We start from the raw sequence: 24,635 nt of genomic DNA, 5'->3' as shown, positions 1-24,635 counted from the left end.
TCAGCGTCCGGCCTGAGCTGCTGCCCAGGACCCAGCCGAGGCCTTGCTGAGGCCGCCGCGTCACAACGGCGCCATCGTTCACCACGCGAATTTAAAGCATTGTGTCCCGAAGGGTCGGGGTCTTGGGACAAAACACTCCTCCTCCCGCTTTAAGGATGGCGCCCACCCCCAGCCTCCCCCCCCCCCCCCCAGCCCCTCACTCCTGCCCGGTGGCCCCCTCGCGCCGAGCTCAGGGCGGCCTCGCAGCTGCTGTCGGGCCTCCGCCCTCAGTCGGTCGGGCGGGAGCGCCTTCTGTGAGAGAGGAGCCCACCCGCCCTGCCGCCTCCTGCCGCCGGTCAGCCGCCCGGGGGTCCTACCTGGGACGCGGGCGGCCCCACCGCCACGGGGGCTCCAGCTCCGCAGGCTCTCGTTCCCCTGACAGAGCTCCGTGCACCCGCCCAGGTGGGAACGTTTCGTTGTTCCCACCCGGGAGCTCCGGCAGGTACTGCTTCGCTGCTTCACTGGACGCACCTGCAACAGGGAGTCCATCCGCGAACCGCTAAGACCCCTTCTCTTCCGGAGAGCTGTCAGATTCAGCCAATGGGAAGTCTCCGTCCTTCGTCTGCCTCACCCAGTAACAGCTCAGCCAATGGGAGCTTGCCTGGACTCAGCCAATGACAAGTCTCTCTCTGCCCTCCTGACTCATAACAGCTCAGCCAATGGGAGCTTGCCTAATCTCAGCCAATGAGAAGTCTCTATCTTTCGCTCTCCTTACTGGGACAGTTCAGCCAATGGGAGGCTGCCTGAGCTCAACCAATGAGAAGTTTCTACTTTTTGCCCTCAGTAACAGCTCAGCCAATGGTAGGCTACCAGAGCTCAGCCAATGAGACATCTCTGTCCTCCAATGGCGTCTGCTTACAGTCGCCTCCCAAATCCATAAAAGAGGGTCCTGTCCTTTTGTGCCCCTGGACTTGGCTTGGTTCACACTCAGACCACACGTATCCAATTGCAACTCTTATCGCGAATAAACCCATTTTCCTGGAGAAACATATAGTTTTTTGTAAAAAGTCAACAAGATCTTTCTTGGCCTTTCAACTTCTTTTTCTGATATTTTTGCCCTCCCACCTACCGCCCCCATTCTAGCAGCCTGTGACTAATTCTATCACGTGTTAGATTTTTTTTGTACTTATTTGTTCACTTGTCATTTTTCTATTAGTTCCTTGAAAGTGGGGGCACAAACCCAGCCACTGAAAGCAAAATGTAGGCATTGAACATGCTGACAGAAGAGAGAGCGAGAATGGGGAAGGTCGGGGAATGGCAGGGCAGGCAGGGCAGGCGAGGGAATTGTCCTGTTCAGAGTGCAAAGTACCTTATAAAGAGTTCATGTGATGTGTGGAGATGGGGGTTTGAGTCTGATTCTGTCATTTTTCTGCTCTTGACTTTGAATAAAGTTCATTTTGCTTTTTTGAGACTCAGTTTTCTTATCTGTGAAATGTTATTATAACAACTAGTGGCCCAGTGCATGGATTTGTGCACATTGAGAGGAAAATAATTAGAAGAAATGTTTTAATATTGTTATTTGCCTTTTCTCTGTAATGGAAGTGTCAGAGCCTCCACTGGTCACCATCTGTGGGGCGATCAGGCCCCCACTTGCACCCGCCTTGGACTGGCGCTGCCCGCTCACCTGCTCCGCCATCCCTCTGGGGTCTCGCTCTTGTCAGGGCCCAACAGGCTGGCAGCGCCTCCACTGCTGCCCGCTGCCAGTGCCACGTTGCTGACGCCCACCATGTTCCGCGCCGCCCCCTGGTGGTCAGCGCATGTCATAGCAAGCGGTCGGACTCCCAGTCGAACTCCCAGTTGAGGGGACAATTTGCATATTAGGCTTTTTTTTTACAGTGGGGCCTTGACTTACGAGTTTAATTCGTTCCGTGACAGAGCTTGTAACTCAAATTACTCGTATGTCAAATCAAAAAGTGAACAAGTGAGACACATGATGCTGGGCTGATGTCGTGGTGTTCACTGTGACGTTCGCTGCGCCAACTAGCGGTGGGGTATCTGAAGCTGGCTCGTAACCTGAATTTTAGCTCGCAACTCAAAGCAAAAAATCGGCCAAGAGACAACTTGTATCTCGAAAAACTCGTTAGTTGGGATACTCATAAGTCAAGGCCCCACTGTATAGGATAGTATGTGTATTTATAATATATTTGAAAACTGTGTTCATCTAGATATTTAACAAAGGTTGAAGTTTTCAAAGACCTTTAGTTACTACATGAATCTTTTTCATCATCAAAAGAAATAGGAAAAACATTAGACTGTACTCTTAAATACAAAAAAGGCCTTGTTCTGCCACTGGGTTTTGAAAATATTTAATACTAGAGGCCCAATGCATGAAAATTCATGCAAGAGTAGGCCTTCCTTCCCCTGGCTGCCGGCACCGGCTTCCCTCCAGCACCCAGGACCTGGGCTGCCTCACCGGCTTCTCTCTGGCACCTGGGACCCGGGCTGGCTTCTCTCAGGCCCCGGCTTACTCAGGAAGGACGTCTGGAATGACGCCCAGAAGATGTCTGGTCTAATTAGCATATTACCCTTTTATTATTATAGATGTTTGATCATAATTTTTTTATCTTTATATTTCAGTGTGGCTTCTTTGGCTTCCCTCATGTTTGTGTGTGAAAGAGGCTCGGGTCCCAGCTGTCATGGATGGTTCTCACATGAGGATGTGATCTTGGCCAATTTCACAAACTTGTGAAGCTCGGTTTTTGTTCCCAATGCTGTGAACCCTAAGTTTACCCACAGTGAGGGAGTTAATATTCAAATATAAAAACCACTCTGATCCAGGGAATATTGTTTTTTAAGCATTTTACTCTTCGGCTATGTTATCAATATGTTTATGGATATGTATGTGTGTTTTTATCAGGATGATGATGATGGAGATGATGGTAATTCACTCACCCTATACCAGCTCCTTTGAAAATGTACTAAGCTAATTCAGTGGCATGAGCAATGAAACGTGATTGGGGAAATTCAGAATGTACGTAGAAGCCCAGAAGCTAAATAGAGGTTTTTATGTCATCTCTGTATGAATGATGCCTTGTTAATTCAGGTTTCCACTTTGCAAATAGACTGTATTTCGGCAGATTAAATTAACAAGGGGTGTAAAGGCAGTCTTTCTTTAATATATTTTTGTATATAACTCATAATTAGATCATAATTCTACGTCTAGATTAGCAATTCTGAAGTAAAAGATCTCAAAAAGGAAGATTTTGCATTCTTTGGGTCAGCTTGGCAGGGCTGGGTTCTGGGGCAGTGTGTTTTTGAAGATTAAGGCTAAATTGCCTCACCTGTCTGTCCTGCAGTCTAAGGAACCTTGTCATAATGGCTTTCAATATCACACGTTTTGCAAATTCATATATTCACACGCCCTGAAATTGCATCCTTTCCCTGTATGAGTACATTAAAATAAATGTATTGGCCGAGACCGGTTTGACTCAGTGGATAGAGCATTGGCCTGAGGACTGAAAGGTCCCAGGTTCGATTCCGGTCAAGGGCATGTACCTGGGTTGCGCGCACATCCCCAGTAGGAGATGTGCAGGAGGCGGCTGATCGATGTTTCTCTCTCATCAATGTTTCTAACTCTCTCTCTCCCTTTCTCTCTGTAAAACATCAATAAAATATATTTTAAAAAAAATAAAAATAAAAAAATAAATGTATTGGTCTTATTTTACATTTTTTAACTTGTAGGAATGTACATATTTTAATTTACAAAAAGTATCTGAGTAAAATAAACATTCTATTATAATTCCAATTTGTATGGCATCCTCCCAGCCTTTGCACCCTTTAAAGGTGAGGCCACGCCCTCGCACTGAGCATCCACTTTGCAGGTTTCAGGGTGCGTAGATGAGTATTCCGTCCCCTCAGACCGGAAGTTCTCTTCTGTGGGACGCATGTCCGTTCTAACGTAGACTGAAAGAGGCCATGCATTTGGGTGAAATGTATGCTGTCGGTTGTTTTCTATGAGAGATTATAGACGATTGAGAGAGAAACGTCATAGGTCCTCTGGGAGGGATAGAGCATGGGACACCTGAGAGGGAGGCGAGGACATCGAGGACCTGGGGCCACCAAGACGTCTTCACAATTTTGCCTTCAACCAGCGCTATTGACGGCGGCCACTGTGCTGTTAAGGAAACATCCTGTCCACCTGGCGCACGCGGCTTGTGATTGCCGATCCCTCCCGTGGCCCTACAACCATTTTCTTCATCTCCGAGCTCCGTGTAAGTCAGAAATAGTGGGGACCTTGTATGAGTGGCCTTTGAAAGAGTGGACGTTCCACAGATAGAAACGGATAAAATGGTACAGCACGCAGTCCGTCCGTTAACTCCCAAGCACACCGAGTTTTCCCTGATAAGAACAGAAGCGCACAGCAAGTTCATGGCGGAGAAGGTCAGGTCCAGCCGGTGTCGTCTCAAAATTCCCAAGCAGACCCTCCACAAACAGACTCTCCACCCGCAGAATTTGACTTGAAGATTAACCGCTGCCTCAGCGAGGACCTTTAGCCTCAAAGGGGAGAAGCTTTCCTTTGGAGAGGCAGCCAGTCTCCCTCTCGCGTACGTCTGTGAACCCAGCACCCGCTTCCTCACGGGAAAGTCCTGTTTGCAGGAAGGATCTATGATTCTTATTTCATTTTCTTGAACAAATAAAGCATTTTCCAAATGACCCCCGTGATCCTGCCTCGTGGTCGCAGACTGAGGGTCAGCAGCTCAGAGCCCTGGACGTTTGTTACAGATGCAGATCCTGGGCCCACCTGACACGGGTCTGAGTCCTTCCCGGCCAGACCACCCTTCTGAACAACACTCCTCCCTACAGCCGCCAATCAGAGCAAAGGGTCTAAAACATCCTCCACTTTGTAAAATGAAAGGTGCCTGATTCAGAAGTAGTCCAGAGCAAAGGCACAGCCACCTTCCTCAGCACCCAAACACCCCAACACCCCAACACGCCAGCAGCCCAACACCCCAACACCCAACACCGGTTTTACAGAGGAAGTCTCCATATAAAGTATCTTTCCTTTAAGAAATGTCTCATTTCCAAAAATGCTGTCTCGATGAGCAAGGAGAGCTAAATTCAGTCTGGTTGTTTGTTTGTTGTTTTTCTTGGTTTGTTTTGTTCTGTCTTTTAAAAAGAAATTTATTTTTTGCTAATGAAGTCAAACATCCTGGTTGTCTGACCACAAAACTAACCAGAAAAGAGAAAAACCATCATTGAATCTCCAGGACGTAGCCTCACTTTCGTCGCTTCTAAAGAGAAGCAAGTCTACCAAGGAGCACCAGTTCTGCATGAGACTGGGGATTTCAAAGAGATGATTCAACAATGCTAATGTGAATGCTGTGAACGCAAAGCCATGGATGTGCTATGTTTGGAAGTTTAAAGTTAATTGCCTTCTGAAAATAGTATCATTGCTTTTCAAATGAGTTGAGCACCGAGATCAGCAAACCCCCACAATGAATGTCACCCTCAGTGCTCAGAGCTGTGACAGAGTGAGAAATCTGAACACAATGATTGATTGTGATGAAGATATTTTTGGTCTTTAATTTTGGAAATGGTAAATACCCATTTTAGCAAAAATGGCACAGTCTGACTCAACTCATCTAAGTACATTTCCTTATCACTGTTAAAACCACCCACAAACAAAAGCCATCTCTCCTCTGTTACTTCACAATAACTTCTCGAATCTCTTGAAATTTGTGGGACTGCCGGTTGATGCCATAAAGGACAATGCACATGTCTCCTACAGCCTGATATCTGAGCCTTGGATCTGATTGTTTGATGGAAGCTGATTTTTGAACCTCGATTTTGAAATGTTAAGATTTGATAGTGTAGAAGCATAGATTGAACCTAAAACCCACAGTAAAAAATAAAATAATGTAAAACCTATACCATGTTGTCAATAATGTGGTGTTATTTTGATAATGATGTAATTTTTGCAAGTAGCATAGATGTGAAACTTATTTTAGTTGTTTTTTATTCTAATAAATAAATGCTCCCTGTTATTAGATGCATTGTGACATCCTTGACTTGGCAGTAATGTGTTTATTATTCAAACCCTTCACTATTTTTAGCAGCGTCTCTACATCTTACCTGGTTAAGTAGAGATACAGTTGGATTTCATCCCTTCTCACAGAACTGCACCTTCACCCAGTGATTATCAGTAATTGTGTACAGCTAATGACTTTAGGTCTTAAAATCCCAGGACCTCCACTCTAGGAAAGGACAGAAAAAATATAAAATAGTCTGAATTTTGCTGTTGGCCAACACCATTCGAGGGTGTCAGCTGACCCAGTGGAGGGAAAATTGATCTTGTACGAATGTGTTTGTAACAACTTGGTTCCGCGCAGTCTTGTTTGTGCAATGAGATCGAGAATGCCCCCAACAACCCAGGGGGTCCCACGTTCACGCTGATAGTGAGCTGGTGTTGTCTGTAAGGGATTCGGTTCCTCGTGGAGAGAACAGGATTTCCAGCAGCTTATTCATCATTACACTTTGAAATAAGCCTTGGCACCGATTCCTCATGAGTAAAAGGATGCCTGTGCGTTGAGACCCTCTGAGGACTTCGCAACACAAGGGTCTGTTTCTTCAACCCAAACCTCCCACTGCAGGGGCGCTTTTTGGAAATCGAACTTTAATGCTTCAAAGTACCTACGTGAAAAAAAAGATGAAGTTTAATTTTTGAAGCTTGGGTTTTGTTTTTATTTCATAGGCTTCCCTTTGCGAAGATGCAGCATGTAACCCAGAAACCAAAATAACTCTTCGCCCTCTTCTACCTCCCTCACCCCCTTTCGACCTCAGCTCACAGGTCCCCTGTGCACACGAGAAAGGGCTGGGCATGGAGCAAACTGAACCCTTCATCTCCCAAAAGGTCTTAGTGATTCGCTCATTTTCTTAAACGCAGGGGTCCTGGCTCAGTTCTCCAGCACGTGCGCTTCCTCGGGACCCGCCTTGCCTTGTCTTGTGGACACTCCGTGAGGGATGTGCTTTTTGTTGGTTTTGCTTCATTATGTAAAGCGAGCGCTGTTCACCATTCGCTGGTCAGGATACCGGCTTTCGTTCACCTCGCAGCTACTTAGAGTCTGAAAACCGGAACACAACCACATGGAGATTCTGCGGCGTCGTTGACCCCAAATCCCTTCACTTGGGCAGGAAACCTGCCCGACAGACACCCGTTATGCGTGAACATCAGACTGAAATAATATCAGTATGTTTAATACTTTTTCTAAACAAGGCACAGCACTTCCCTGAAAAGAAGTCACCAAAACACCTGGACAAATTACGACGTCTCTGTGTAACTAAAGTCAATGATATTTAACACAAAGCAAGTGACTCAGCCGTGTGAGTGCTGAGCTGACCGAGTGGAAGAGGCGGAGCCGCGTCCCCCTCTTCCCGAGTGTGGACTATTGCGATGTGCCCTGTAGTCGCTGCATTTTTTTAAATCACAAACTTTCAGATTTAAACAAAAATATTGACTTACCCTAGAGATTTAAAAAAACTTTACCTTGACTACTAATTATTGGAAATTATTAAATGCTTGTAATTAAAGTTTCTTTAAAATTATGATTCCTAATCTTCCTTTTTTATCCTTCTCCCCATTAAAAGGAAAGGACAGCTGCAGGTACCGTGACATGTCCCTCTTGTACCATAGATGCTACAAGGAAGGCCACGTGGGATCTGGCAAACCCTCCTGAAAAACTCCAATCGCTACGTGGTAGGTTCAGTGCATCATCTACCTCACGAAAGCCAACAGGCGGCACATGCCCGACACAAAGAGCATTCTTACACTTAATTCTTAGCGGAGCCCATGATGCTAGTGCGACTGCAGTTCTAAACGCACCCGTAAGTCACAATGCACCACGGGCAAGGAAGAATTCTTTGGTGTATCTAGGAACTCAGAAGAATATTATTTTATTACTTCCTTTCCTGGAAAAATAATTGTGACATCTGGGTAGACTTAGTCTTGGCATTTAAGCTAATACTGCCAAATAAATGGTGTGGATATATTTAAGCTCTTATCTCCATTAGAGCATTACCACAGTCCACAGAGTATTTTAATATATACTTTTTTTAATCAGTGAGATGTATTCTTCTCAGAGGACGTTGCGAATTCACCTGAAGTGAAGGAAATCGCTTTCATCTGCGACAAGGACTTGGTATTTCTATTCGAGGCCTTCCTCCTTGAAGCCAGGATGAAACCGTGTCCCTGTTTAACGCAACCATATGCCTCCAAGTTGAAATGACAAGTAGTTGATTCTGAATCAGCGTCTGTAGAAGATGAGGGATTAGAGAAACCATTTTCTGCCCACATACGTTTCTTTCATTCTCCTTTACCTGGCGGGACCTGAACCATTGGCTGTCACTAACATTTTTTACCACCATTGTCACCACGCCGATGAAGACGCACATCGTGTGTCATGGATCTGAATGGATTTGAACAGCCTGGACTCACTTTTCTGCTGCTCTGCTTAATGGAGATAAAAATGAGGCCCAGACAGCAGCAGCCTTGGAATTCCTGACCTGCCTTTCATGGGGGAGGCGGGGGGGGGGGGGGTGGCAAACGTGGGTAACACGGGACTCATACCAGATGCATCTCAGCTGCATGAAACTCACGCGAACCACAATGAAAATTTCATAAGCAGCCATGTGTGTATCCTCCAAACGCAGACATGTTTGGGACAGGACATGGCTAGTCCTTCCCCAGACAAACTGAATTGTGTAATCACCTGCTACACACATGCACTGTGCTGTAGGCAGTTCACAGCCGCTCAGTAACAGTGAGGAAAAGCCCAAGGAGAGGACGATTTCGTTGGCAGGCTGCAGGACTAGTTCCAAACCACGTGGTGGACCTGAAGACCCTCTCCCTTCAGTGGGACTAGAAATGCCGCTTCTAGTCCTGCAGAGGAGCCGTGCGGACCATCATCTCCGGCTTCCTGACTCTGCACTGATGGCGTTTCTGTCTGTTTTGAATGCATAACCCCTTTCCTCATTGCCATTCACGTGAACCAGTTAAAGCTGGCCTCCTCCAATAGTCTCCAAGCTGAACGTTTGATTAACATCGTGCCCTGATGTACCCATACAGCTGCTCCTCTCTGCAGTGGGGTCTCATGGGGAAGGTAGGGAAGGGCTCTCAGCAGCTTGTACCGTGCGTTCAGTGTGACCACCGCCAACGTGCTCTCTTCCAAACCCATCAGTGACCAGGGGCAAAATGTTATTTTAACATATTTCATACCACTCAGGAGTGTTCTCGTGTTTCCCGCGCCATCTGTTCAGGACTGCTCACGAGTGTTCTCATGCCCATGGGAAAAGGCGCGAATCTAGATACTTATGTAAATTTTGTTTGGTCCCTCTTCATAGAGGAAAATGTTCTACGCAGCACCATACGTTAAAAAAGTACTAAGAACTTTAATTGTTTAATTGTTTATGTAAATAAAAATGTTATAATTATTGAAAAACAACACCTGCCCTGTCTGGTTTGGCTCAGTGGATAGAGTGTCGGCCTGCCGACTGAAAGGTCCCAGGTTCGATTCCGGTCAAGGGCATGTGCCTTGGTTGCAGGCACCTCCCCGGTAGGGGGTGTGCAAGAGGCAGCTGATCGATGTTTCTCTCTCATTGATGTTTCTAACTCTCTATCCTTCTCCCTTCCTCTCTGTAAAAAAATCAATAAAATATATTTTTTAAAAAAAGAAAGAAAGAAAAACAACACCTAACGTGCATTATGATGATTTAAATAACGTGCAGTTTTCCCAAAAACGTGTGGTCCCTGGCGTATGTCTTAGAGATTTCTATGTGGTACGCAATGTGTTAAAGCATTTTAATTCTATCATCACAAGGAAACAGCAATGTGCAAAAGTCCATGGTAGACCACTCTTCATCATCTAGGGGTGAGGTGTCTGCATGAAAAGTCAACCTCGCTCCCTCGCCAAGAGTTCGTTTTAGAGCCAAGAGTTCTTCTAGAGCAGTGGTTCTAGAGGGAATGATCTTTCCTGATGAGGTCATCATGAGCTATCTAAGGGGCCTGGAACCGTGATGTCAGAGAGGGGGTTAAAGTTCCTATTTACCTGAATATCGTCCTGCTGTAAGGATCTGGGCTTTCATCCCAACCCATCTGGCAGGTTCGCAATCTTTTAAAAGTAAACCTGGGCTACCAAGTACGATCACTCTATCACGGACAAACTATTCCAAGGAACATTCCTTGTGATTTAAAAGTGAATCCAAGAGAAACTGCACAGCCAGCAAGTGTGGAAAAGCCCATTCCTCCCACGGAGACCCACGGGGCAGACTCAGCGTCTGAACGCTCCTGCAGTCCTGACTTCTGGAACTCTCTCTACTTTCACGTCGCCATTTCCCCGAATAACGTGCCGGGGACGAGTCTCACAGGGGATATTTTGACATCAAAGGCATTTTGTTCCTTGGAAAACAGTGGGGAGTATGTTCTGAATGGAGGTGAGGGGACGGTAAAAGAAAGTCTCAAAGGCAAACACAACACATGGGGAACGTTTGCGTGACCTGCCTGCACGGCTGTCAGTCATAGAAAGAAAACTGCGCCCACTTGTAGTCCTTGGACGTGGTTCCCAGGAGCGTGACGACATGGCGATTGCGGATGAAAAGTGCTAAGAACGGTTAAGTTGTTAAGTTGTGCCTTTTACTGGATGACGACGATACGACGTGATGTGGGATAAGCTAACCACTGAGGTCCATATGACACAAGAGGTAATGGGCACAGGGAAATATTAATAAAGACAAGGTTAAAATAGGGGAGAGAACGTACATTGTCATTTCTCCTCTTCTGAATGGCCAGAAATAGCCTTTGTTCTAGGTCAAAAATGGTCAGATATTGGCAGCATGACACTGATCGACTTAATAGATTCTAACACAGTTTTTACGATTATTGCTTCGCAGCGGAGCAATGTCAGAACCTGGAGTGGCTGCTCAGGATCACCCAGCAGCACTGGCCCGGCTGCATCCAGCCTGAGCCCTGATGAGAAGTCTAAGCTTTTTCTGCTGCATCATCTATTTCCATAATTTGTTTACTTTTTGTTTCAGCCACAAATGTTTCTTATTTGGGGAACTGATTTTGTTTTTGCGGTAAGTTTTAACTGGCATGTTTCCTTTGAGGTAAACAATAGTTTTTTCACCCATTAGGGCTTTGGAAATGTATTAATTTACATTCTTATGTTCAGATGAACAATCATGTTTTCATTGCTATTTCTGAATGCATTTATCAAAGTCTACTTGCAATGATGTTTTCTAACGCAGTTTTTTAATTATGGTGTTAAGCACCAGTTCTGTACTGTCCAGTATATCGTTTTAACTTGAGCAATGCCAGGCGAACATTTGTTGGGGAAGGGGTGAGCCTGAGAGAATATGTCAGATTGCACAAGTGTCAGAAGTTATTCTGTTTTTTAGGTACAAACGTTGTATTTGGAGGAAGATTTAACTGCTTCAACTCAGAGTGTATTATTTAGATAAAACCAAAAAGCCTGGTGCTGGTCTTGGGCCAGTTTAGTCACTTGCCCTTCCCTGTGACTGATCCCAAAGGAGAACATTCCTCAGAGTTTAGTCCTAATCCCTGTGGCAGAGCTGCAGGCCTGTAGGGCAGCGGATGGAAACAGGCGACCTGAGGTCAAGCCCAGGTGGGCAGGGGCCGCTGCTGCGGGGTCCACCTCAATGCCCTGCCTCCCCCTCCACCCCGGTGGGAGGGAGCGAACAATCAGCCGCCAGCCCACAGCTCAGGCGTCTGAGTCAACAACCGGGTCTAGCAGCAGGTCGGCAGAGGGAGCGGGGATGGGCTATGGTCACTGCTAACAAGATTTGTATCTGAACCAGCGTGCAAGTCAGATGAGGAATGATCTCTTGTTCCTCATCTACAAAACCTCCAACTTCACCGTCACCCTGAATTTCATCACGAATTCTGTGAGATGACCTTAACGCCTTCTGCTGGTTGGGTAGAAACCCTGATGAACAGAAGTCAAGCACATTCCGGTGAAACCCATGTGTCTGAAGGCTTGGCCGGTCTCCATTTGTCTGTGTCAGGACTGACTGCTTCATTTCCCTTCAGCTCCGCCTGACCTTCAACATCCAACCCACACTTTCCCCTAAGTCATCCAAAATATGAAACAAAAAGGTAATGGACAGGGAATTATTAATAAAGACAATATTAAAATAGAGAAAACTTACATGGTCATTTCTCCTTTGTTATTCTTTTGAATAACCAGAAATTTATAGACATGAAGCCAGCTTTTGTAATCAGAATTTGAAGATAGGTTTCCTCAGTCTCACCTGGTTCTAAGAGAGGCTTCATTCACAGGTCCAGAGGGGCCAGGTGAGGGGAGCGGCCAGGTGAGGGGAGGGGCCAGGTGAGAAAAGCAATCAGGTGAGGACCCTGGGGAGGGCTTTTCCCCCCCTCAGGGGCGGGTGCTTCTCGGCTCCAGCTGACCGGCCTGACGCAGAAATGCAAACCCAATTTTGCCTGATCTTGACATTTTTCAAAAGAAGTTGGAAATGCTTGTTTTTGTCTGAAAGCTCCCAGTGGTTCAATGATGACAATTATTGGACAATGGACTCCAACCAAGAGTCTGCTGGCCCCTCCCCATCTGGCTCTGCAGTGCCTGAGCCTTCATGTCGACTTCACCTTCCCTTTCATTTCATGAGGATGCGTGGAAGTCAGGGCGCCTTCAGATATCGCCTTTTCCCTCAGCCCGTCTGCTTCCAGGACTGGAGGCGGCTGAGAGACATTCTCAAGGCTCAAAGGTGCTCATGAAGCACAGCTGTCATGTTGGTGTTTTTACGGACTGCAGGCTCCCTTGGTCTGGAAGAGTAGAATGTATTGGGGAATATTTTAGCCTCTTTCCCCGACTTCCACGGCCTTGCTGTGTCCTCTGTGGCTGACCTCAGCACCATAGGAACGCGGCTGGGTGATAGGGACCCATCCTCTGTACCCTCTTGCCCTCCTATGATGTTGCCCAAGCCTGGCTACTCCCCAGTCTTGCTCTCTCAAGACATAGACATGTATATTCAACTGTTTTCTGGATCTATTGGGGCGTCCTCACACAGGTCTGACTCAGCACGTCCTGAACTCACCATCCTTCCCTGACTCGGCTCTTCCTTCTGTATTCCTAATTTATTTCCATCCCCGGCCCCACACAACACCCCTCCCCGCAGGGACTGCTCCAGCCAGTCATCCTGAGCCCCACCCTCTTCCTCAGGCTTCACAGTCAATCAGCCAACGCTCTGCAAGTCCTCTTTCCAAATCCCTCCCCAATCTACTGCCATCCACTTGTTCCCTCAGCATCCGGCCGCCTCCCGCTAGGCATGGTACCCAGCTCCAGGTCACTGCCGTGAGCCAGGGGGCAAGGAGTTGCTGCGTCTGACTCCACATCCTCCTTGTCATTCGGTCCCTTCTCACCTGGATCAGAGCACTAAGCGCTGTGCAGTCGGTTTCTTTCTCCACCTTCTTCCCGTCCATTTGCCACCAGAATGAATTCTCTAAAACTGAAATACAAGGTCCCTTTCCTCCTTAAAACCTTGTGACCAGCATAACCTTCGGTGCAGCCCACACGCCCGGGCGGCACACAGAAGGCCTGCCGTCTGCTCCTTCCAGCCTCTACCTGCCGGGCGACACACCCACTGGCACTGTGAAGGCTCGTCCTTGGGCACCGTGCCCATAATTCCCACTCTGAGAACCCTTCCCTGCGCATTCCTCTCCTAACCCCACTCATCTTCAAAGCCCAATGAACAAGAACTTCCTCCTCTGGAATTTAGTCTCTGCGCCCACCCCACGCCTGGGGCTCCTTCCTCATGGGTCCTAGTCTCGGCTGGTTCCCAGAACACCCAGTGCATACCTGGATCATTACATCACGGCATGTATCAGGCTAATAAGTAAATGCACTATCTCCTCCACTCGCTGGGACTTCCTTGCGGGCAGGGAGGGGTGTGGGTTTACTCCACACCTCCAACCCAGGGACCCTCCACACACACAATGGACAAGCACATGTTTTCAAGCTGCAAAGTAATACACAGCCTGACACTGTGCAACTCAGTGAAGGAACATGTTCTACCGTTTGCCAGCACCTGCTTTTTCCTTCTCTGCCTAGAATAGATTCTACTTTTGCACACCCAGCGATTAGTGTAATTTTTTTTCAGCTATTACCCTAAGCCATTTAACAAAGACTCACATTGTATGCACAGCCGGAGCATTCCAGCCAACTAGGACCTGTGGAATACCCAAGGCAAATTCTCCAGATCTGACTTTTAGGAATAAAATACGTCAGGAGCAGTTGGTGATAATTTTAAGAGACGTGGACGATCACACCTCCATTCTGGCACCACAGTGCAGGATCCCAGCGTGGCCCTCGCCCAGATGTGAGAGATGCTGACTTCTCAGGACAGCACCTTCCTCACAGCAGGTCACCACCCAGCACAAGGCATTGCCTCTCGGACGGGTCACTGCAAGTTCAGGGAACAGGCCGGGCAGCTTTCCGTGTCTGTCCCAGGGCAGGTCCCACTGAAGAGAAGCTTGGTCTGCTCTGGGATGACTTGATCGTTTGAAAGCAGAGCTGGTTCCCATGCCATCCTCGCCACCGCGCACCAGAAGGAAAACAGAACGACTGTGTAGGAAGCCCTTCCCCCATCGAGCGGGCGCTGGTCCTGCCGGGGGCGCGGGAGGCGTTGGGGCAGGTTCGGGTGAGTAATGCACTTGGAGGTGCGGGCACACACAGCATAGCATTTTGTCCATATTAAGATAAACTTCCTGAACCTCCTGACACTAATAACAGAGTCTGTTTACACAGATCCCAGCAGCTTCAGCTCCGAGCTGAACCTCCGGAGAGAAACTGGTTTTGGAGTTAGTAGGAGGCCTGTATTTGCAATGAGAGCAGTATTTTTGTTTCACTCTCGTCAAGCGAGATCTACCCTGCCTGCCTGGAACCTAGTAGAAAAGCCAAGACCTAACTCTCCAGTACGCGTCTATGCCCCATGCAATGCCGAGTCCAGACCGAGAAGGCTGCGCCCAGCGACGCACCGTGACAGACAGACCACTGGACAAGTGTTGCTGCTTCTCCATGAGCTTTATTGCCAACAGTTTAAAATGGTCAACATAAAAAAACAAACATCTGATAATAAATACTGCTCTTTGGCTGTAATAAATAAAAAGTTTATTAACAAGGAATGCACTTTTCCAGCCACAAGTGTCTTAAGAAGTAACCAAAAACATTGTCGATGGCCATAGTTCACAGTTAAGCAGCCCAGCGCTGCCCGTCACAGCCTCTCCATGCGGCTCCGCCCCTTCGGGAAGGAGGTCACAGTCCGTCCTCTGCCTGAAACACTCAGCAGGAGTCAGTCAATGCACCTTCCTCTGAAATTGTCCGGAAAACCTTTTAGAACAGGTCCCTGCATTCGGGTTCCCACTCGGACTGTCCAGGTCAAGAGCGGCATCCTCAGACAGTCCCGCAGCCAGAGGACGGCCTTCGTACCACCGCTGCCCGCCTCCCAACGTGCGGAACCTTCCCTGGCCGCGTGGCTCCGTGGGAGGAGCTGCGGGCCTCCGTCCCAGTCGCTAGTTGCATCTCTGCAGGAGCATGTTCAGCGCGTACTCCATCCGCTGCTTCAGCTCCGGCGCGCAGCCCGACACCAGCAGCGTGGTCAGCCGGAAGGTGGTGGAGAGCCGGTCCTCGTTGATGTAGGTGAGCAGGTACTCCTCGTCCTGGCTGCAGAGGATGACCTTCGTGTGGTCGTGGTAGAAGTTCACCTTGGAGAGCAAACGAAGACATGATTAGGCCTCTGAACATGAATGGGGAACGTCGGGTCACGGACGGGACGGCAAGTGCAAGTAACTCTTCAGCACCCCCCCCTGCCCTTCCCTAGGGCTGCTCACCTGGAAGGTGCCGTCGTTGAAGAGCATCATTAAGGCCTTGTCGGACTTGAGCCACTGAAGGAGGTAGAGCCGAGGCCGCCGGGTGTCAGTGACGCTGGGCAGGTCTCCACCCTGAAGAGATTGGCAGAGAGGGGACTGGGGAGACTGCAGCGAGCACTGCATTCCTCTCGAGGCAAGTGCCTCTCCAAGGGAAGCAGATGTCCGGTGGCCCAGGGATCCCCGCCCCCTCCCCCCAGCTGCCCCCAGCTGCCCCGAGGCCACGCAGCCGCCCCGGCCGGACCCCCCTCCCAGCATCTGCCCTGAGCCCAGCACCTACGTCCATCAGGTTCTCCTCCATGTAGTGGGAGAAGTACTTCAGCACCGTCACTTGGCTGATGAACTGCTCGGGGGCGGCTGTCGCTGTGAAGACAGAGCACTGGCCGAGCTCCGCGTAGTAGTGGACGGTCCTGTGGCGGGGAGGACAGACGCGTCAGTCGCTGTTTCCACGTCTCAGCGCCAGACCGGGTGCGCAGGGCGGCGCGTGCCACTCACCTCTTGTCTGGAAGGAGGCTCATGTGGGCCCCGTTGTTGAAGAGGACGCCCACCGTGTGGTCGGAGAGCTGGTACCCGAAGCCGTACTTGTTGGAGTAATCGACCCACTTGGTGACCCACTGGAAGGAGGTGCTCAGCTGCTCCCTGGGAATGCAGTCGGCCTCCGGCATGTTCTCCAGGCACCCGCGGAGGACTCTGGCCACCGTGTCCGCCACACTCCCCATGGTGCTGTCCTCCAGGCCTGAGCAGTCGAGAAAGTGATGGAATAATTAACAAAGCCGCTCGGCCTCGGCAGATGCCATGTTTCCCTCCACTGGTTCTCCTAAGCACAGGGAACTCAAAACTCCTCCCAGGCTCCTCCCAGGCCCTCTGCCTGCTCCTTCGATGGCACGGTAGTTAGTGCAGGGGAGGGCCTGCTACCCAGTGCTGAGCCCGGGCACCGACGTCTCACTGCTGGAAGCGTTGTCGGCATCACTTACACTCACTGCTGCTGCTGCAGCTGCCCAGGGTCCCTCGGACGATCATCCGAATCACGTCCCCCACCTGCTGCCTGTTTTCCACCACAGCCGTTCCCGACCCGGCCACTGTGGCGGGAGGCGGCTGGAGTTCCTGGGAAGAGAACCACACAATGAATCCAGCACCTGAAAGTCACTTAGGCCTGAGAAGTCCAGGTTCAGAGGGGATCGTGGCCACTGCTGGGAAAGCTTCTAAAGTAGTGGACACAGCAGGCAAGAGCAGTGGACATGGAGGTAAGAGCAGTGGGCACAGCAGGTAAGAGCAGTGGACATGGAGGTAAGAGCAGTGGACACGGCCAGGCAAGAGCAGTGGACATGGAGGTAAGAGCAGTGGACATGGAGGTAAGAGCAGTGGACACGGCCAGGCAAGAGCAGTGGACATGGAGGTAAGAGCAGTGGACATGGCCAGGCAAGAGCAGTGGACATGGAGGAAGAGCAGTGGACACGGCCAGGCAAGAGCAGTGGGCACAGCAGTTAAGAGCAGTGGACACGGCCAGGCAAGAGCTACTGCAGCAGCTCCATTGCATGCATTGTTCAACTGAAAGACAGAAATCTTTCCTCTCAAAGGGTAAAGGGATGGAAGAAAATAAACAAACACTGACATGCCCGAACTCTGACAATCCCAGAGCAAGCGACAGTTAACAGAGTGAAATGATATAAAGCATCAGTATCTACTTTGGTCTCTGCCAGCATACCTCGTCTGTCCTGTGTTTGCTGGGTTGCTGCGTTATTGAAGTCTTTTTCAAATCGTTCCTGAGCTTGTAAATGTCTTCATCTTCTTTAGATGCTCTATCTGCAAATCAAGGACAAGGATTTTGAGCGTTACTCTATCCTCATCAGGTAGGAACAGAGCCAGCGTAGTTCCTCACTTTGCATTAATAACGAGCTCTGAGCATCCAGGGCAAAAACAGCATTTTCATCGCGGCCATTAGCTTCAATTATGCAAGAAGCACACTTCACTGCCTATCCACAGAAAGCCACCAGCCCCATTGTGCCGTGAGGAGTTATTGTGCCGTGCGGATTTATTGTGCCAGACAAAGTGCAAGAGTGTACACACACTGGCTACGCTACGCCACTGCCAAAGCCTCTCTGAACTAACGGATCCGACTTAAACATAACAATTGATTCAGAACAGTGAGGTCTTCAGACTTACTGTGTGTGTCAATGTATCTTGCTTTGTCTTTTTTGCCACCAAAAAGAGCAGCAGCGGCTTTCCTAAAGAAATTCTTTGCGGGGCTGGACAGGTGGAAATCGGGGACCGTGTGGCAGCAGCTGGAGGAGAGCCTGTCGGGAGTGAAGCCCTGTGGGGCGCGAGAAAGGCTGTCAGTGACCTGCTGGCGCGGGCATCCGCAGCACTCCACCCAGAGACCCAGGACGCACACCCACCTGCACAAAGAACTCATGGCGAACGATGTCATCCAGACGGGGCCGGTCCTCGGGGTTTTTGGACAACATGCTCGCTATCAAGTGCTTAGCAGGGGCCAGCAAGGACGACGGCATGGTGTACCTGGCCTCTCGGATGCACCTGTACGTTTCCTTCAGGTTCGTGGTTTCAAACGGGGGTCTTCCGAGCAGCATCGTGTACCTGGGGAAAGGAAGCTCGTCTTCAGGAAGGTCACACAGCAACGCTTCTCAAATACCAAAACCTAAACCCACACCTGCTTTTGGTCATCGAGGTGCAGCTACTTACATTACACAGCCCAACGCCCAGATGTCCGACTCACAGCCGTGCCCTTGCTTGTTGAGGACTTCGGGGGAGAGATAGTTTGGGGTACCACATATTGTTCTGCAAAGACAAAATAGGAAGAGCTCATTAGGGACTGTTCCATTGTTTGAATTTGGCTCCCTCGATAAAACCTTGAAAGCACTGTGTGGAGTTTCTGTTTGGAAACATTTGACTTTTGGTTTTGGCATTTGAACAGCTGGCATCTGACCAAGTGATTCTTGGTATTTTTTTTAAGGCATGTAGTTTCCTCCGCTCACACGGACAAAGTGTTTTAACCAACTGGGACCAGGCCGTTTTACCCACAGCAGGCAAACTTAGGACAGGTTTATTTCATGATCAGCGTGCAGACATAAGGCGCTGGCCCTGGCCCCACGTGGACCCAAGTTCACACTGTCGTGGTTTTTACATTGAGCATCCACTGACCTTCTCTGCCCCCAACTGGGAAATAACGGGGTGTCTGATCTGCACAGACCCCAGGGGAGGGGTCTTTCTGGCTCTCACCTCCTTCGGTGCTCCAAGGGCTCCAGCCTGGCTGCCAAACCGAAGTCCCCGACTTTCAGCTCCATGGCCTCGTTAATAAAAAAGTTCCCTGGGTGACAAACAGCACGCGCCTGAGTCCTTTGAAGGCCCACAAAGCAAGTGCACACACACGCTTTGGGGGCCAGCGGCCAGCCCCTGACTATTCACGACCCCCATTCACAACAAAACTAAAGGCTGGATGGGGGGGAGGGGCGTGCATGTGTCAGGGAGCGAGAGAGAAGAGGGGCCCCGCCAGCAAGTCCGTGTCCCAGGGGAGGACTCACCGAGTTTGAGGTCCCGGTGCAGGATTTCCTGCTCGTGAAGGTACTTCAGCCCCGACACGATCTGCCGGAGGTAGTATCGGACTTCGGGCTCCGTCAGCACCTTCCTCGCTTTCAGGATGTGAGCCATGGACTGGGGGGAGGGGAGGGGAGGGGAGGGGAGGCGCTGTCAGGCGCGGCCATCAGCTTCGGGATGTGGGGTTCCCTCACCCCCACACGGACCCCAGCGCCCGCGGCGCCCAGGGCGCGCGCACCCCCGGCCCCGCCGCTCCCTGCCCCGCGCGCGCCCCGCCCGCACGCACCCGCCGGCTGCAGTACTCGAGCAGGATGTAGATGTTCTCCTGGTCCTCGAAGTGGTGATGGAACTGGACGACGTGCTTGTGGTGCAGGAGCCGGTGCAGCTCGATCTCCTTGTCGATCTGCGGGAGGCACAGGCTCAGCCCGCCGCCGCGGCCGGCGGCTCCCACCCGCGGCCCCCCGAGGCCCCCACCGCACGCACCTTCTCCCGCTGGTGGGGCTTGGCCACCCGGCTGTGCGGGATGATCTTGGCCGCGTAGACTTTGTTGCTGGTCAAGTCCGTCATCTCGTAACATTTGGCGAAGCCGCCCTGCAAGGAAACAAAGCCGAGACGGAACTGAGCCCGGCGGAGCGGTGGGCGGCGGGCCGATCTAGAATCCAGCAAAAATCAGCAAGAAAAGCGCGGGGGGGGGGGCGCAGGCTGCTCCCCGAGCTCCTTCCCCGCGGGAGCCCCGGCGGCGCCCTCACCTTGCCCAGCACCCGGCCGCGGCAGTAGCGCCGCCCCGTCGTGGGGTCCACGACGACCCGGGACACCTCGGCGCCCGCGTGGTGGCGGGGCTGCGGGGCGGCCGGCGGCTCCGGGTCCTCGGCGGGGGACGGCCGCCTGCGCTTCGGGTCCCCGCCCGCCCGGCCCGGCTGCTCGCCGCCCTTGGCGCCCGCCGGCGGCACCGCGATGGTGCGGAGCAGTTCCATGTCGCCGCCGCCACTGGTGCGAGGGCGAGCGCCGCGTGGCTTCTTATACGGGGGCCGCGGCCACGCCGGGGACGTCACGACGTCGCCACGCCCACCAGTCGCGCGGGGCGGAGCACAGCCGGGGCGCAGGGGCGGCCGAGATCCCCGCACCCCCGGGGCCGCGGCCCCGCCCTCCGGGCTGTCGCCGCCGCGGGTGTCGAGGCACCGCCCCGAAGCCCTCCGTCCCGGCCCCGCACCCGCGGACCCCCCGCAGCCCGACCGCTAGTGTCCGGGGTGAGCGCCCCGCACGCCCCGCGTGGCCCCCGCCTCGCAGGCAACCGAGCGCGGGGCCAGGGCGCCCCCTGGCGGGACGTCGCTGAAGCGCAATGGGCTCGCGACGGTGGCACGTGGACCGCCCGCCAGGTGAGCGGGCAGGTGCCGCGCGGGGTGCGGGTTCGCAGGGATGTCGCCGTCACGTGCTCCCAGGGGGCGGAGGGGGTGCGCCCGGCGCCGGTGGAGGGGCGTCACCCGGGTTCCTCGCGCTTCCCGCCCCCGGGTGTCCAGGGCACCGCGGTCCCTGCTCCTGCGGCGGGTGCCACTCTGAGCCCCGGGGCGGCGGGCAGGGCTAGAGCCCGACTGAACCGGGCGCCGTGCTGTTCCCGCTGCACAGCCGGGGCGCGGCGCCGGCGGTGAGGTCGCTCTCCGTGTCCGGACCGTCCAGGGGAGGGAGGCGCCACTGCGCACCGGTGTCTGCCAGGCGCTCCCGCCGGGTCCGCGCTCCGCCAGAGGCCGCCCCTTCCCGGCCGGGAGGTGCCCAGGCCGAGGCCGCCCGCGGCCCATCTGTCATCTCAGATGCCGTGGACACGTTTGCGTGGAGTGGACACGTTCCTAACCCTTCTGTCTGTTCACCCCGACGTGGAGCAGGAGGGGCTCCCAGGCCGGAAGGAATGGGGCGGTGGGGGCGGCGGGCGCGCTCGGGCGTCTCCAGGGAAGCCCTCCGCCAGCCCCGGGCGCGCGCGGCGGGCCGGGCAGAACCAGGGCCTCAACCTGGGGACTTTGCTCGCTGCCTGTACTGGGCTCGCTGGTTTAGAAACGCAGCCTTCCTTTCCTGACCGATTTTTCACCGTGCCTTTGTCCTCTGGTTTGGTAATGAATTTTTAACCTATAATTGGTTATGGTTTCCTACGGTAAAAGGACTGTGAAGAAGAGATTGTCGTATTTTTCCTTCTTTCATTTATTTGATTATCACATACTACTTGCCACATCTTTACCAAATGTACCAAGAATTGGATAGGCTATTGAACGTTTCGTGTGAAATGTAGGTCTGCCCTCCAAAACCCTTGAGCATTTAATACAATATTAACCCTGTGTTTGTGTTACGGGTTCGGCTGTGACATTTGATTTTTTGGTTGGTGGTGCCATCCTGTGGACAGAACCGGAACTGCAGTCCATAGAGCACAAAAGAAAATGTTCTTTCCAGTGGAGACGGATGTTTAATTGCAAACCATTTCTCTTTAGTTCTGTGGATGTAATGCAGGTGCAGTTAAAGTCCCAATGAGGTTTTTCAGTGGAACCTGACAAGCTGATTTTTTAACTTCTGTGGAAGTAAGTGATCAAAACCAGCAAGGCCACTGAAAGGAGCTCGAAAGAGGCCTGCCTCTCCCAGCCTCACGAGGGCCATGAGCTGTAGCCGGTGGAGAGTTTGGTCCTCTCACAGGAGCAGGTGCCGGTGGGCTAGAGCAGAGAGCGGGAAATACACCCACATGTGTGTGGGATGCTGAGAATGAGGGTGGTGCCCAGGATGGAGGGGCTGGTCAGTAAATGGCGCTGGAAACAAACGGTTTTTCCATATTGAAAAACCTGTTACATAGAAAACATTCAAACCTGTGAAGAATTTTTGTGAGTTTATTGGAGCCAAACTGTGGACAATTGCCAGGAAGCAGAATCTCAGTGTCTTGATATAATGCTACGTACGGAGAATGGTGGTTTCTCACCTTGCTTTACACATTATAATCAAAGGAGACTTAAGTGGGTCACATGAAATCCATCGGCGAGAGATTAGGGAGGCAGGAGAAAGCAAAGGGGGGAACCTCTGAGATTGGATAAAAAGTAAAATGATAGACACATAATTCTTTTACACAAGTGGGTACAGAATAGTTAACAGTCAACAAACTGTACTAATAAAAGGGTAATATGCTAATTAGACCGGATCAACCGGACATCTTCCTGACAAAGCCACGGTGGTGGGGGCCCAGGCAGAGGCAGTTAGGAGTGATCAGGCCGGCAGGGGAGCAAGCAGTTAGGAGAGATCAGGCCGGCTGGGGAGCAGTTAGTGGTGAGATCATGCAGGCAGGCAGAGGCGGTTAGGGGCGATCAGGCAGATAGGCAGGGTGGTTAGGGGTGATCAAGCAGATAGGCAGAGTGGTTAGGGGCGATCAGGCAGATTGGCAGAGTGGTTAGGGGCGATCAGGCAGATAGGCAGAGTGGTTAGGGGCGATCAGGCTGATAGGCAGAGTGGTTAGGGGCGATCAGGCTGATAGGCAGAGTGGTTAGGGGCGATCAGGCAGATAGGCAGAGTGGGTAGGGGCGATCAGGCAGATAGGCAGAGTGGTTAGGGGTGATCAGGCAGATAGGCAGAGTGGTTAGGGGGGATCAAGCTGGCAGGCAGAAGTGGTTAGGGGCAATCAGGCAGATAGGCAGGTGAGCTATTAGGCAGCAGAGATCGGGCCTAAACCAGCAGTCGGACATCCTCCGAGGGGTCCCGGATTGGAGAGGGTGCAGGCTGGGCTGAGGGCCCTCCCCCGTGCACAAATTTTGTGCACCGGGCCTCTAGTTAACAAGATAACTAACAATGTGGGGCTTTGTGGTCTCCGCCCTTGGTGCCCTGCCCCATTGGTGGTGCCCTGAGGGGTCCGGATAAAGGGAAGTTACACGTTACCCTGACCTTCCTCAGGTGTGTTATCGTGGATGCAAAAAGACAACAGGCTCAGTAAAGATCGAAGTTGATCTTTGTCAGGGAAGATACTGGCCTCGGACATGACTACCCACCGCAGACTGCTGTTTAATTAAATGTTTTCATTTCAGACCATTTTTGTGGTTACTTTAGGTCTCTTCACACAGGTCTTCCCCGAGTTAGTCAGGTTAGCATGTGGCTTTTTTTCATCTACAAAATTAAATTTATGCCTTACACTGTGTTACTTCTCTAGGCTTCCATTGCAAAGGGCCCCAGACTGTGGGTCCTTAAACAACAGAAATGGATTTCCTCACGGTTCTGCAGCTGAAGGCCAAGACCGAAGCGCAGGGAGTTGGTTTCCCCTGAGACCCCTCCCCGACTGCAGAGGGCCACCTCCTCACAGGCGGTTGCTCTGGGCCGAGCATCACTGGTGTCCCTGTGTGTGCCCACCTTTCCTGGTATAAGAACAGTAGTTAGTTTGGATTAGGACCCACCCATGTGACCTCATTTCACCTCAGTTACCTCTTTAAAGGCCTTATGTCCAAATACAGTCATGTTCTGTGGTTAGGGCTGCATATGAATTGGGAGGGGACCCTGTTCAGTCCATAACACCCACACCAGGTACAAAATGCCTACTCCAGACAGCATATGGACGGAAAGATCAAGTAGAAAATGTAGGACGCCAATTCTTTGAGCATAGAGTAGGGAAAGACTTTTTAAATTGAGATATAATCGCCGTATAACGTATCAGTTTTAGTTATACAACATAATGATTTGATATTGGTACATATTGTGAAATGATTAACACAAAAGTTTACACCGCCATGCATAGTTACAATTTTTTTTTCTTGTGATGAGAACTAAGATCTACTCTTAGCAACTTCCAGATACGCAATAGGTGCCATTCATCGCAGCCACCCTGCTGTACCTTACATTCCAGGACTAATTCATCTTTCACAGAAGCTTGGCCACTGTCACCCATTTCGCTCACCCCACCCTGTCTCTGGCAACCACCAGTCTGTTCTCTGGATTCCACATATAAGTGTGTGGACAGAAGGGGCCACATGCTGACCTGACACGCTCAGGGGAGGCCTGCATGGTGGTCTTGCAAACTCTAAGACCTAAAGTCACCACAAGGATGGTCTGAAATTAAACTTTAACTAAACGCAGCTATGGCGGGACTCACCTCCTAGGCCGGTGTCCTCCCTGAAAAGGTCAGCCTTTACCTTCACTGAGCTGATCGTCTTTC

At 51.2% G+C, this 24,635-nt stretch overlaps 1 protein-coding gene and 1 long non-coding RNA gene across 2 annotated transcripts in view; one reads left to right on the top strand and one right to left on the bottom strand.

Annotated features, from left to right (window-relative positions):
• Positions 1 to 15,071: 15,071 nt before the first annotated feature.
• PLK2 (polo like kinase 2) lies at positions 15,072 to 20,460 on the bottom strand. The gene is made up of 14 exons (XM_081089099.1): positions 20,230 to 20,460; positions 19,964 to 20,071; positions 19,767 to 19,883; positions 19,468 to 19,597; positions 19,166 to 19,253; positions 18,629 to 18,724; positions 18,325 to 18,523; positions 18,092 to 18,239; positions 17,634 to 17,731; positions 16,903 to 17,032; positions 16,424 to 16,664; positions 16,209 to 16,338; positions 15,893 to 16,003; positions 15,072 to 15,766 (listed from the first exon to the last, which is right to left on the bottom strand). Exons 1-14 carry the CDS (start codon positions 20,452 to 20,454, stop codon positions 15,575 to 15,577), a joined length of 2,013 nt encoding a protein of 670 aa, XP_080945225.1. The 5' UTR covers positions 20,455 to 20,460; the 3' UTR covers positions 15,072 to 15,574.
• Positions 20,461 to 20,677: 217 nt separating this feature from the next.
• The window catches only part of LOC308517748, a 33,878-nt gene continuing 29,920 nt past the window's right edge, over positions 20,678 to 24,635 (top strand). Inside the window, exon 1 of the long non-coding RNA XR_013995886.1 lies at positions 20,678 to 20,856. This is a non-coding gene — a long non-coding RNA (uncharacterized lncRNA). The remainder of the gene's footprint in view (positions 20,857 to 24,635) is intronic.

The sequence above is a fragment of the Myotis nattereri genome (assembly GCF_964212035.1).
Source record: "Myotis nattereri genome assembly, chromosome: 4".
In the NCBI taxonomy this organism is placed as follows: domain Eukaryota; kingdom Metazoa; phylum Chordata; class Mammalia; order Chiroptera; family Vespertilionidae; genus Myotis; species Myotis nattereri.
Note: the sequence above shows the minus strand (reverse complement) of the source record. Positions and strands in the feature narration are given on the sequence as shown.

Bases quoted from the DNA above. Each gene is read 5' to 3' on its own strand.
- PLK2 (XM_081089099.1), bottom strand. From the start codon at position 20,454: ATGGAACTGCTCCGCACCATCGCGGTGCCGCCGGCGGGCGCCAAGGGC. The intron at 19,598-19,766 runs GTGCGTGCGGGC...CCCTCCCCCCAG, and splicing joins TCGAGTACTGCAGCCGGCGG to TCCATGGCTCACATCCTGAA. The intron at 18,725-19,165 runs GTGAGAGCCAGA...TTGTCTTTGCAG, and splicing joins CCCTTGGAGCACCGAAGGAG to AACAATATGTGGTACCCCAA.